General features: G+C 42.2%; 1 protein-coding gene across 4 annotated transcripts in view; it reads left to right on the forward strand.

Annotated features, from left to right (window-relative positions):
* The window catches only part of rgs12b (regulator of G protein signaling 12b), a 248,487-nt gene that overhangs the window by 68,383 nt on the left and 166,922 nt on the right, over positions 1–13,182 (forward strand). For all 4 annotated transcript variants that reach the window (XM_067982441.1, XM_067982440.1, XM_067982442.1 and 1 more), the window contains exon 3: positions 6,292–6,411. In XM_067982441.1, coding sequence (XP_067838542.1) covers positions 6,292–6,411 — 120 coding nt within the window. The remainder of the gene's footprint in view (positions 1–6,291; positions 6,412–13,182) is intronic.

The following is a 13,182-nucleotide window of genomic DNA, read 5'->3' on the forward strand; positions in this document are numbered from 1 at the left end:
TATCACGTGGAGTCCATCGAATTGGCTGAAGACTGGCTTCTGTGATGGTGGCGATATCGGGAGGAGGCCGAGATGGATCATCCACTCGGCACTTCTGGCTGAAGATGGTTGTTTGTTTCTGTTTGTGCTGCTCTAAAAATTTATTATAAGTTTACATGTGGCAACTAGTTGAGACAAATTTAATTAAATTTGTTTGACTTCTAGCTGGTTGCTTTGGGTATTTTATAACACTTTTGATTTGCTTAAGACCTCATTCTACAGATGTCATTGTAACAAAGCAATAAAATGTATTTTTAGTATAATTTTTTAGCTGGGCAGTTGGTTGTCGCGTACAAAATAGAAACCGGGATCTGTTCACTAAATCATGCTGTCCAAGAACAATTTGACCAGACAGTTGTATCATATATGCATATAGGCACCAACGATATAGGTAAAAAACAGGATGAGGTCCTACAAGCTGAATTTAGGGAGTTAGGAGTTAAACTAAAGAGTAGGACCTCAAAGGTAGTAATCTCAGGATTGCTACCAGTGCCACGGGTTAGTCAGAGTAGGAATGACAGGATAGCTAAGATGAATACGTGGCTTGAGAGATGGTGCAAGAGGGAGGGATTCAAATTCCTGGGCCATTGGAACCGGTTCTGGGGGAGGTGGGACCAGTACAAATTGGACGGTCTGCATCTGGGCAGGACTGGAACCAGTGTCCTAGGGGGAGTGTTTGCCAGTTCTGTTGGGGAGGGTTTAAACTAATGTGGCAGGGGGATGGGAACCGATGCAGGAAGTCAGTGGGAAATAAAGTGGTGACAGAAACAAAAGGCAGTAAAGGAGAGTGTACAGAACATGACCGGACAGATGGTCTGAGAAAGCAGGGCAAAGACCAAGGGAAGTCTAGATTAAACTGCATTTATTTCAATGCAAGAAGTCTGATGGGCAAGGCAGATGAACTCAGGGCATGGATGGGTACATGGGACTGGGATGTTATAGCTATTACTGAAACATGGCTAAGGGAGGGGCAGGACTGGCAGCTCAATGTTCCAGGGTACAGATGCTATAGGAAAGATAGAGCAGGAGGTAAGAGAGGAGGGGGAGTTGCGTTCTTGATTAGGGAGAACATCACGGCAGTAGTGAGAGGGGATATATCCGAGGGTTCGCCCACTGAGTCTATATGGGTAGAACTGAAAAATAAGAAGGGAGAGATCACTTTGATAGGATTGTACTACAGACCCCCAAATAGTCAACGGGAAATTGAGGAGCAAATATGTAAGGAGATTACAGACAGCTGCAAGAAAAATAGGGTGGTAATAGTAGGGGACTTTAACTTTCCCAACATTGACTGGGACAGCCATAGCATTAGGGGCTTGGATGGAGAGAAATTTGTTGAGTGTATTCAGGAGGAATTTCTCATTCAGTATGTGGATGGCCCGACTAGAGAGGGGGCAAAACTTGACCTCCTCTTGGGAAATAAGGAAGGGCAGGTGACAGAAGTGTTAGTGAGGGATCACTTTGGGACCAGTGATCATAATTCCATTAGTTTTAAGATAGCTATGGAGAAGGATAGGTCTGGCCCAAAAGTTAAAATTCTAAATTGGGGAAAGGCCAATTTTGATGGTATTAGACAGGAACTTTCAGAAGTTGATTGGGAGAGTCTGTTGGCAGGCAAAGGGACGTCTGGTAAGTGGGAGGCTTTCAAAAGTGTGTTAACCAGGGTTCAGGGTAAGCACATTCCTTATAAAGTGAAGGGCAAGGCTGGTAGAAATAGGGAACCTTGGATGACTCGGGAGATTGAGGCACTAGTCAAAAAGAAGAAGGAGGCATATGACATGCATAGGCAGCTGGGATCAAGTGGATCCCTTGAAGAGTATAGAGATTGCCGGAGTAGAGTTAAGAGAGAAATCAGGAGGGCAAAAAGGGGACATGAGATTGCTTTGGCAGATCAGGCAACGGTGAATCCAAAGAGCTTCTACAAATACATAAAGGGCAAAAGAGTAACTAGGGAGAGAGTAGGGCCTCTTAAGGATCAACAAGGTCATCTATGTGCGGAACCACAAGAGATGGGTGAGATCCTGAATGAATATTTCACATCGGTATTTACGGTTGAGAAAGGCATGGATGTTAGGGAACTTGGGGAAATAAATAGTGATGTCTTGAGGAGTGTACATATTACAGAGAGGGAGGTGCTGGAAGTCTTAACGCGCATCAAGGTAGATAAATCTCCGGGACCTGATGAAATGTATCCCAGGACGTTATGGGAGGTTAGGGAGGAAATTGCGGGTCCCCAAGCAGAGATATTTGAATCATCCACCGCTACAGGTGAGGTGCCTGAAGATTGGAGGGTAGCAAATGTTGTGCCTTTGTTTAAGAAGGGCGGCAGGGAAAAGCCTGGGAACTACAGACCAGTGAGCCTGACATCTGTAGTGGGTAAGTTGTTAGAGGATATTCTGAGGGACAGGATCTACAGGCATTTGGAGAGGCAGGGACTAATTAGGAATAGTCAGTATGGTTTTGTGAGAGGAAAATCATGTCTCACGAATTTGATTGAGTTTTTTGAAGGGGTAACCAAGAAGATAGATGAGGGCTGTGCAGTAGACGTGGTCTACATGGACTTCAGCAAAGCATTTGACAAGGTACCGCATGGTAGGTTGTTACATAAGGTTAAATCTCATGGGATCCAAGGTGAGGTAGCCAATTGGATACAAAATTGGCTTGACGACAGAAGACAGAGGGTGGTTGTAGAGGGTTGTTTTTCAAACTGGATGCCTGTGTCCAGCGGTGTGCCTCAGGGATCGGTGCTGGGTCCGGTGTTATTTGTTATTTATATTAATGATTTGGATGAGAATTTAGGAGGCATGGTTAGTAAGTTTGCAGATGACACCAAGATTGGTGGCGTTGTGGACAGTGAAGAAGGTTATCTAGGATTGCAACGGGATCTTGATAAATTGGGCCAGTGGGCCGATGAATGGCAGATGGAGTTTAATTTAGATAAATGTGAGGTGATGCATTTTGGTAGATCGAATCGGGCCAGGACCTACTCCGTTAATGGTAGGGCGTTGGGGAGAGTTATAGAACAAAGAGATCTAGGAGTACAGATTCATAGCTCCTTGAAAGTGGAGTCACAGGTGGATAGGGTGGTGAAGAAGGCATTCGGCATGCTTGGTTTCATTGGTCAGAACATTGAATGCAGGAGTTGGGATGTCTTGTTGAAGTTGTACAGGGCATTGGTGAGGCCACACTTGGAGTACTGTGTACAGTTCTGGTCACCCTATTATAGAAAGGATATTATTAAACTAGAAAGAGTGCAGAAAAGATTTACTAGGATGCTACCGGGACTTGATGGTTTGACTTACAGGGAGAGGTTAGACAGACTGGGACTTTTTTCCCTGGAGAGTAGGAGGTTAAGGGGTGATCTTATAGAAGTCTATAAAATAATGAGGGGCATAGATAAGGTCGATAGTCAAAATCTTTTCCCAAAGCTAGGGGAGTCTATAACGAGGGGGCATAGATTTAAGGTGAGAGGGGAGAGATACAAAAGGGTCCAGAGGGGCAATTTTTTCACTCAAAGGGTGGTGAGTGTCTGGAACGAGCTGCCAGAGGCAGTAGTAGAGGCGGGTACAATTTTGTCTTTTAAAAAGCATTTGGACAGTTACATGGGTAAGATGGGTATAGAGGGATATGGGCCAAGTGCAGGCAATTGGGACTAGCTTAGTGGTATAAACTGGGCGACATGGACATGTTGGGCCGAAGGGCCTGTTTCCATGTTGTAACTTCTATGATTCTGTGATTCTATGATTCTATGTAAAAATAAATACCCACTTTTCATGGTATAGAGTAAGATTTTTTGCTAGTCTTTCCCATGTCATAAATCCTTCCCAATAGAGACAGTGGGCAGGCAATTTGATGCAATCTGGGTCCCTGAGCTGGTTGCCATGAAGTAAGAATGGCAGGATTTGACTTGCCCTTTGTTTTTCTCCTGCCTGTGTACGTACACTTTGCTCTTCATCCAAAAGTTTTAGATAAGATTAAAAATTTGCTGCATGGGGAGTAGCAAGTATGAACCTGCATCGTAGCATTCTGTAGTACAGCACCTCGCTAGCACCAGCCCAGTGTGGGGTAAATTAAACGTAGCATTTAAAATATAAGCTTTTTTAAACATTTACTGTAGTATAATGTAAATTAAAAAAATGTTCAGTACAAGCTGGTTCTTTTCCTTTTTGTACCTAAGACCGTCTGAGTAACTGTTGCATTTTTGCCATTCATCAGGACATATGACCGATTTTGTTGACCACTTCTTTAAATGCTCTAGATTTGGTACCTTGTATTCCTTAACTTCATCAGTTTACCATTTTTCTCCATGAACACAGAAAAACAGACTTTATTTAGAATATTTGCTATCACACCTGTTAGGGATCTTTCAATATCTGCTTGCTGTGAATATATTTATAGAAATGCTTGACATTTCTTTTAATATTTCTCATTTTCTATTTTAGCTCTTTGGATCAGTTTCTTAACCACCTTCTTGTTTTTTTTAATAGTTGTCTCAGGCCTCTGTGCTACCTCTACCATTGTATGTGGAGATGCCGGTGATGGACTGGGGTTGACAATTGTAAACAATTTTACAACACCAAGTTATAGTCCAGCAATTTTATTTTAAATTCACAAGCTTTCGGAGGCTACCTCCTTCCTCAGGTGAACGATGTGGATTGTCTACCATTGTACTTCAGGAACAATTTTTTTTTGCCCTTATCCTTGCATTCCTGCATTGTTGACTGCATTAGTCATTTCCCTTGAGAAAAACTGGGGTTGTTTTCTGCAGATCAGAGGAGATTACAGGTTATTTGATTGAGATATTTAAAATTATGAAGGGATAAAGCATGGAAGATAGAAACAGACTATTTTTAGTGGGTAAGGGGGACATAGATATAAGATTACCAACATACGAACAATGACGGACAGGAAAAATCCCTCTGGTCCTTCCAGCCTGTCCCACATAATTGTGATACCTTGTGTATCACAATACATACACTCGGCACCCCACCCAAAACCATGTGATCTCCTGGGAGAGGCGAAAAATCAGATAAAAACTCATGCCAATTTGGGGAAAAAATCTGAGAATTTCCTCTTCGACCCCTCTAGAAGATCAAAACTAGTCCAGGAGATCACTCTGGCATTGATAATTCTATGCAGTACATTAACAACCTTTTGTAAGAGCTGATCTCCGCCCCAGCCAGAAACAGGTCCAGCTCTCGCTTGAAGGAATTCAGCGAATCAACGTCCACCGCACGAGCCGGCAGCCTGTTCCAGAGGTTCACTATTCTCCTGGAAAAGAACCACCTCTTGACATCTAACCTAGATCTGGCCTTATACAACTTAAAATTGTGGCCCCTGGTTCTCCGTAACCTATTTAATTGAAACAAACTGTCAACTGGAACACAATCTATTCCCTTCATCATCTTATAAAACTCGATCAGATCACCCTTAAGTCTATGCTTCTCTGAAGTGTAGAGTCCCAGCTCTTTTAACCTATCTTGATAACTAAGATGCTTTAAACTTGGAATTAGTGGCCCTCCTCTGCAACCTTTCCAAAGCTTCAGTATCACCCACCATGTGAGACGAAAACTGGACACAATATTCTAACTGAGGCCTGATCAAGGTCTTGTACAAGGACAAAATAGTATGCTTATGTGTAAGAAATTTAACACAGAGAAACATTTTTAAAAATTTATTCGGGATGTGGGCATCGCTGGCAAATGGATAATCTGTTTTAGTGATGTTAGTTGAGGGATAAATGTTGGCCAATCAATGGGAGAACTCCCCTGCTCTTCTTCGAATAGTGCCATAGGATCTTTTATGTCTACTTAAGAGGTATACAGGTCCTCGGTTTAACGTCTTATCTGAAAGACGGTACTACCACGTCAGCCTAGATTATGTGCTCAAACCTCTGGAGTGGGACCTGAACCCATGACCATCTGAGAATGCTACCAGTGAGCCAAGACTGATACTTGTCAGAAAAGGAAACCTTGTCCAGTTTTTTTTCCCTCCCAAACCTGGAAGTTCTTTTTTTTTATTTGTTCATGGGATGTGGGCGTCGCTGGCGAGGCCAGCATCTCAGCCACCTTTTTAGAGACTCAGGTTGGGTAATGTAGGACAAGTCTGGATTAAATTTGCGTATTCCTGCTCTGTTTAGCTTAGCAACATGCATGCAATATTATTATCCGCTGAGCTATTATGAAAGCTTTCTTTTCAAATTTACAAATTATAGTAAGATACTGAGTCCATATATTTTGTTTTATTTTTCAGGGTGCAAAGTTTTCTGGAATTTCAGTAGGATTCCCACAAGCTTCCCAACGTTCTTCTGTTAGACGATCGTATGGAAGATCGAAACGTTTCAGTATAACCCGGTCCTTGGATGACTTGGAGGTAAGTTTAAAAATTCTAGTGAACAATAGAGGAACCCAGTTGCCCAATGCAGATATGAAATATTTTGACATTAGCGTAGATTTAAAATCCTAGATGGAAAGCTGGGGGAGACACTGAGCTACCCGTCCCGGATTTTAATGGCCGGGCCTCATTAACAAGCTTCCAGCCTACAGAGATGGCTAGATGGCTGCTAGCAGGCAAAGACCAGATTGGAGGCACTCACGCAAGTCACCAGGGGCGCGGGGGCAAGGGGTTGCAGTTTAGCAGAGTTCTGTTGGTGGGGAGGGAGGAGAACCCAGGGTGGTAGAGGCCCACAAAGAAAAGTATTTTTACTTACCTTGAGGAGCCTGCGCTAGGTGCCTGGCAGCTTTCACTGATAGAATCATAGAAATTTATTGAATCTTACAACACCAGGTTATAGTCCCAACAATTTTATTTTAAAATCACAAGCTTTCGGAGATTATCCCCTATTCACCTGATGAAGGGGATAATCTCCGAAAGCTTGTGATTTTAAAATAAAATTGTTGGACTATAACCTGGTGTTGTAAGATTCTTTATATTTGTCCACCCCAGTCCATCACCGGCATCTCCACATCATAGAAATTTATGACACAGAAGGAAGCCATTCAGCCCATCGTGTTTGTGCTGGCTGAAAGAGAGCTATCTAATTCCACTTTCCAACTCTTGGTCCGTAGCCTTGTAGGTTACGGCACTTCAAGTGCATATCCAAGTACTTTTTAAATGAGTTGAGGGTTTCTGCCTCTACCACCCTTTCAGGCAATGAGTTTCAGACCCTCACCACCCTCTGGGTGAAAAAGTTTCTCCTGAGCTCCCCTCTAATCCTTCTACCGATTACTTTAAATCTTTGCCCCCTGGTTATTGACTCTCTCCTAAGGGAAATAGGTCCTTCCTATCCTCATAATTTTATGCACCTCAATTAAATCACCCCTCAGCCTCCTCTGATCCAAAGAATACAACCCGAGCCTATCCAATCTTTCCTCATAGCTAAAATTCTCCGGTCCTGGCAACATCCTCGTAAATCTCCTCTGTACCCTCCCTAGTGCAATCACATCTTTCCTGTAATGTGGTGACCAGGACTGTACGCAGTACTCTAGCTGTGGCCAACTAGTGTTTTATGCAGTAAAGTGACCACGGCAGTCGCTCCGGCCAGCATGCCAATAAAATTGTTTTCAGGTCCTATTTGATCGATAGGACCCCAATTAGCATGTATAAAATTGCTGCGGAGTGGTATTGGGGTGGGAAAATGGTTTATGCCAGGTGGAGTCATTTATGATCCCTCCTATTGTATACTACAGCCACTAAAGCTGTCTCATTTAGACCACAAGAACTTTTCATTGATGTTTATTAGCAAAATGTTGGCGGTATTGCAATATAGACAATTAGAAACAAATCTAAAAACAATGTAGGTGAAACAAACTGACAATATTTACAAAAGAATTTGCCTCTTCATAAAATTAGCCATCTAATGATCGTTGTAGGTATTTCACACCTTTGAAAAATCAGCTTATAGGGCCAATCTCTTGCCAATCTTGAGAAACCTCTTGCTGCCAATTACAATTTGCCTTTTTATTACTCCTTTCAGAAGAGGGGGTAAAATAAAGAAAATACTCAGACTGCAGTTTGGGATTGGATTTTGTGTTTATATGGTAGTTAAGCAACTTGCTCTACCAATCTGTCAAAAAACCCATTTGCCTGACATTTTCAGTTTAGCCCGAGATGTGCAGTAAACCTGAAAGACCAAAAGCAGCAGTTTTTTTTAATAGAAGAGATTAGTATCTCACAAATGTGCTTTGCAGTGCTGTACAAATACTTATTATTGGCAGCTGAGTATGTGGTCTAATTATTGAAAATTCCTTCCTGTGAAACTGCTGAAGTTCCATTCTTTGCTTCCATGGTATTAAATCTTCCCAATGTTGCACTAAAAAGCTGAATAAATCTATTTAGCTGATATAAAATAACAGTGTCAAGCACTGCTTGGGTTTATTGTGTATTTTGTTTTTTGATTTCCACCAGCAATTTTTTAAAGGTGCCAATAAGAATTTAAGTGGTTTGAGAGATACCTTTTGTACTCTGCAGTAATAATACTGATCAACTGAAAGTAAACAGTCTAAACTATTAATTTTTGAATATAACATTTAATGTTTGAGAATTTTTTTTGCAAGTAGTCGTAAGACTTCCCACCAAGTTACAAAATTGTGACACTTCAGTCAAGCGAATGGAGAAAGTACACATTCAAAAACAAAGGACTCAATCAATAAATGTTATAAATCACAGAAAGGTATTTATGCTTAAACATAAATACCTTTCTGTGTTCTTTAGCCTTTACAAATTCTCATCACTATTGATTATACAAAAAAAAAGTAGTAGTCTAACTGCTGTGGGTTTTGAAACAGTAAATGAACCCGATAACATTGATACGAGGCAATTCCTCTGTATGTGAGTAGATTTGGTTGCAGGCTTCGACAGTTGAAATGCGTTGTGTCACATTGGTAATTGTTTTTCCTGATTGATGTGGAATGATGTGACTTGTTTAGAATTAATTAAACTGTTTAAATGCGCATGTTCTAATATTTCTTGTAAAGTCACTGATCTCTTGAGCTGCTATTCAAATGGAAAATTTGGTTAATGGACCATAAATTTCTTTTAACAAGTGGAATGGGCTTCTAAATTGAGTGGTGGAGGATAAACCCTGGAGTCATTTAAGAAATAATGGGATGCTACAATGAAGGGACTTTAGGATCTTTCTGGATGGATGAATTAAGATGGCCTTGCTCACCCGTAATTATCTTGTGATCTTATTCTGTGTGCGATACCTGCCAGAGAAATAATAAGCAATTCTAAAACTGACCACTTAGAGATCTTGCTAGGAAAAGCTCCTTATTGATAAGCACTGTCTTAACTAGTTAATTTTTGCGTTCTTCTGATGATACTTTCTTCAGAACATGTTATTACATCCAGGACTGTGCTAAGTTGATCATAACTCAAATAGAGCTATAGAATCATAGAAAGGTTACAGCACAGAAGGAGCCCATTAGGCCCATCGAGTCCGCGCCGGCTCTATGCAAGAGCAATCCAGCTAGTCCAATCCCCCACCTTATCCCCGCAGCCCTGCAAATATTTTCCTTTCAAGTACTTATCCAGTTCCCTTTTGAAAGCCATGATTGAATCTGCCTCCACCACCCCCTCAGGCAGTGCATTCCAGATCCTAACCACTTGCTGTGTAAAAAAGTTTTTCCTCATGTCACCTTTGGTTCTTTTGCCAATCACCTTAAATCTATGCCGTCTGGTTCTTGACCCTTCCGCTAGTGGGAACAATTTCTCTCTATCTACTCTGTCTAGGCCCTTCATGATTTTGAATACCTCTATCAAATTTCCTTGCAACCTTCTCTGTTCCAAGAAGAACAACCCCAGCTTCTCCAGTCTATCCACGTAACTAAAGTCCCTCATGCCTGGAATCATTCTAGTAAATCTCTTCTGGACCCTCTCTAAGGCCTTCACACCCTTCCTAAAGTGCGGTGCCCAGAACTGGACACAATACTCCAGTTGTGGCCGAACCAGTGTTTTATAAAAGTTCATCATGACTTCATTACTTTTGTACTCTATGCCTCTGTTTATAAAACCCAGGATCCCGTATGCTTTTTTAACCGCTTTCTCAACCAGCCCTGCCACCTTCAACAATTTTTGCACATATACCCCCAGATCTCTCAGTTCCTGTACCCCTTTTAGAATTGTGGCCTTTAGTTTATATTGCCTCTCCTCATTCTTCCTACCTAAATATATCACTTCACATTTTTCTGTGTTAAATTTCATCTGCCATGTGTCTGCCCATGCCACCAGCCTGTCTATAACCTCTTGAAGTCTATCACTTTCCTCCTCACTGTTTACTACCCTTCCAAGTTTCGTTTGATCTGCAAATTTGGAAATTGTGCCCTGTACACCCAAGTCCAAGTCGTTAATATATATCAAGAAAAGCAGTGGTCCCAGCACCAACCCCTGGGGAACACTACTGTACACCTCCCTCCAGTCTGGCAAACAGCCAGTTCTGTATCCATGTTGCTACTCCCCCTTTATTCCATGGGCCGCAATCTTGATGACAAGCCTACCACGCAGTACTTTATCAGACTTTTGAAAGTCCATATACAACACATCAACTGCATTGCCCTCATCTACCCTCTCTGTTACCTCATCAAAAAATTCTATCGGGTTAGTTAAACACAATTTGCCTTTAACAAATCTGTGCTGGCTTTGCCTAATCAATCCACACTCATCCAAATGACTGTTAATTCTGTCCCGGGTTATCGTTTCTAAAAGTTTCCCCACCACTGAGGTTAAACTGACTGGCCTATAGTTGCTGGGTTTATCCTTACACGCTTTTTTGAACAAGGGTGTAACATTTGCAATTCTCCAGTCCTCTGGCACCACCCCCTGTATCTGCGGATGTTTGGAAGGTTATGGCCAGTACCTTCCCTATTTCCACCCTTACTTCCCTCAGCAGCCTAGGATGCATCCCATCCGGAGCGGGTGACTTCTCTACTTTAAGTACATCTAGCCTTTCTAGTACCTCTTCTTTATCAATTTTTAGCCCATCCAGTATCTCGACTATATCTTCCTTTACTGAGACTCTGGCAGCATCTTCTTCCTGGGTAAAGACAGATGCAAAGTACTCATTTAGTACCTCGGCCATGCCCTCTGCCTCCATCAGCAGACCTCCTTTATGGTCCCTACTCGGCCCCACTGCTCCTCTTACTACCCGTTTACTGTTTATATGCCTGTGGAAGACTTTTATGTTGGCTGCCAGTCTATTCTCATACTCGTTCTTTGCCCCTCTTATTTCCTTTTTCACTTCCCCTCTGAACTTTCTATTCAGCCTGGTTCTCTCTTGTGTTATCAACCTGACATCTGTCATATGCTTGTTTGTTCCATTTCAACTTACTGTCTATCTCTTTTGTCACCCAGGGAGCTCTGGCTTTAGTTGCCCTACCTTTCTCCCTCGTGGGAATGTATCTAGACTGTACTGAACCATCTCCTGTTTAAAGGCTGCCCACTGCTCAATTACAATTTTGCCTGCCAATGTTTGATTCCAATTTACCCGGGCCAGATCTGTTCTCATCCCAATGAAATTGGCCTTGCTCCAATTGAGTATTTTTATTTTAGAGTAGTCCATGTCCTTTTCCATAGCTATTTCTAAACCGTCTGATACTACGATCGCTGCTTCTTAAATGCTCCCCCACTGACACTTGCTCCACTTGGCTCCCCTCATTCCTCTTGTTTCTCCTTTCCAATGCTACATCCTGGTGCTCATCCTCCTGCCCATATACTCTTTGAGGTATTCAGGTTTTAATTGATTCATAAGATGGAATAAAAAATTTGGTAAATTTGATTTAGTTTAATTAAAAAAATGGAAGTATTCTATCTGCTTCAATATAAAATGCCACGCCTGTTGGCTCAAATGATTGACCCTCAAGCAGATCATAAATTTGAATTCTAGTTTTGCCTTAAAATTATATGTAATTTATTTTACATCTTTGTCCAAAAGTGCATCTCTGTAAAGTGCCAGTATCATCTTGAGGCACCAACCCTGCTTAGATGAGGGGTGGCGCTTTCTGGGCTGCCTCTGACAGTTGGTTGCCATTGGCAATAACTGGGTTATTTTAGAAATATAAGAACATAAGAAATAGGAGCAGGAGTAGGCCATACGGGCCCTTGAGCCTGCTCCGCCATTCAATCAGATCATGGCTGATCGTCAACCTCAACTCTACTTTCCCACCCGATCTCCATATCCCTTGATTCCCCTAGAGTCCAAATATCTATCTATCTCAGCCTTGAATATACTTAACGACTGTTACCCCTTTAGGGTAGAGAATTCCAAAGATTCACAACCCTCTGAGTGAAGAAATTCCTTCTCATCTCAGTCTTAAATGGCCGACCCCATATCCTGCGACTATGCCCCCTTGTTCTAGACTCTCCAGCCAGGGGAAACAACCTCTCAGCATCTACCCCTCAGAATCTTATATGTTTCAATGAGATCCCCTCTCATTCTTCTAAACTCCAGAGAATATAGGCCCATTCTACTTAATCTCTCCTCATAGGACAACCCTCTAATCCCAGGAATTAATCTAGTGAACCTCCATTGCACTGCCTCTAAGGAGACCAAAACTGTACGCAGTATTGCAGGTGAGGTCTCACCAATGCCCTGTACGATTGTAGTAAGACTTCCTTACTCTTGTACTCCAACCCCCTTGCAATAAAGGCCAACATGCCATTTGCTTTCCAAATTGCCTGCTGTGCCTGCATGCTAACTTTTTGCGTTTCTTATACCAAGTCTCTCTGGACACCAACATCAATAGTTTCTCACCATTTAAAAAATATTCCGTTTTTCTATTCTTCCTACCAAAGTGAATAACCTCACATTTCCCCACATTATACTCCATCTGCCACCTTCTTGCCCACTCACTTAACCTGTCTATATCCCTTTGCAGATTCTTTGGGGGTGATTTTAGGAGGCAAATGTGAGTCCGTTGGGGGCGGGGTTCTGAAAATAGTGCAAATCCCATTCGGGTTCTGAAGCCGGCTTCCGAGTTTCCCAGGGACCCGTCTGTGTGTGCGCAGGCGACCCGGAACCGGAAGTCCCGCCGGCAATTAAAGCCGGTGGGATGACAGTTAAAGAGCCAAATGAAGGGCCGGATCAGGGAGAAAGAAACTAAATAAATTAAAAAACATGCAATGAAGTGAATACACTACATGCACCTA

This window comes from Heptranchias perlo, chromosome 4 (genome assembly GCF_035084215.1).
Source record: "Heptranchias perlo isolate sHepPer1 chromosome 4, sHepPer1.hap1, whole genome shotgun sequence".
NCBI lineage: Eukaryota > Metazoa > Chordata > Chondrichthyes > Hexanchiformes > Hexanchidae > Heptranchias > Heptranchias perlo.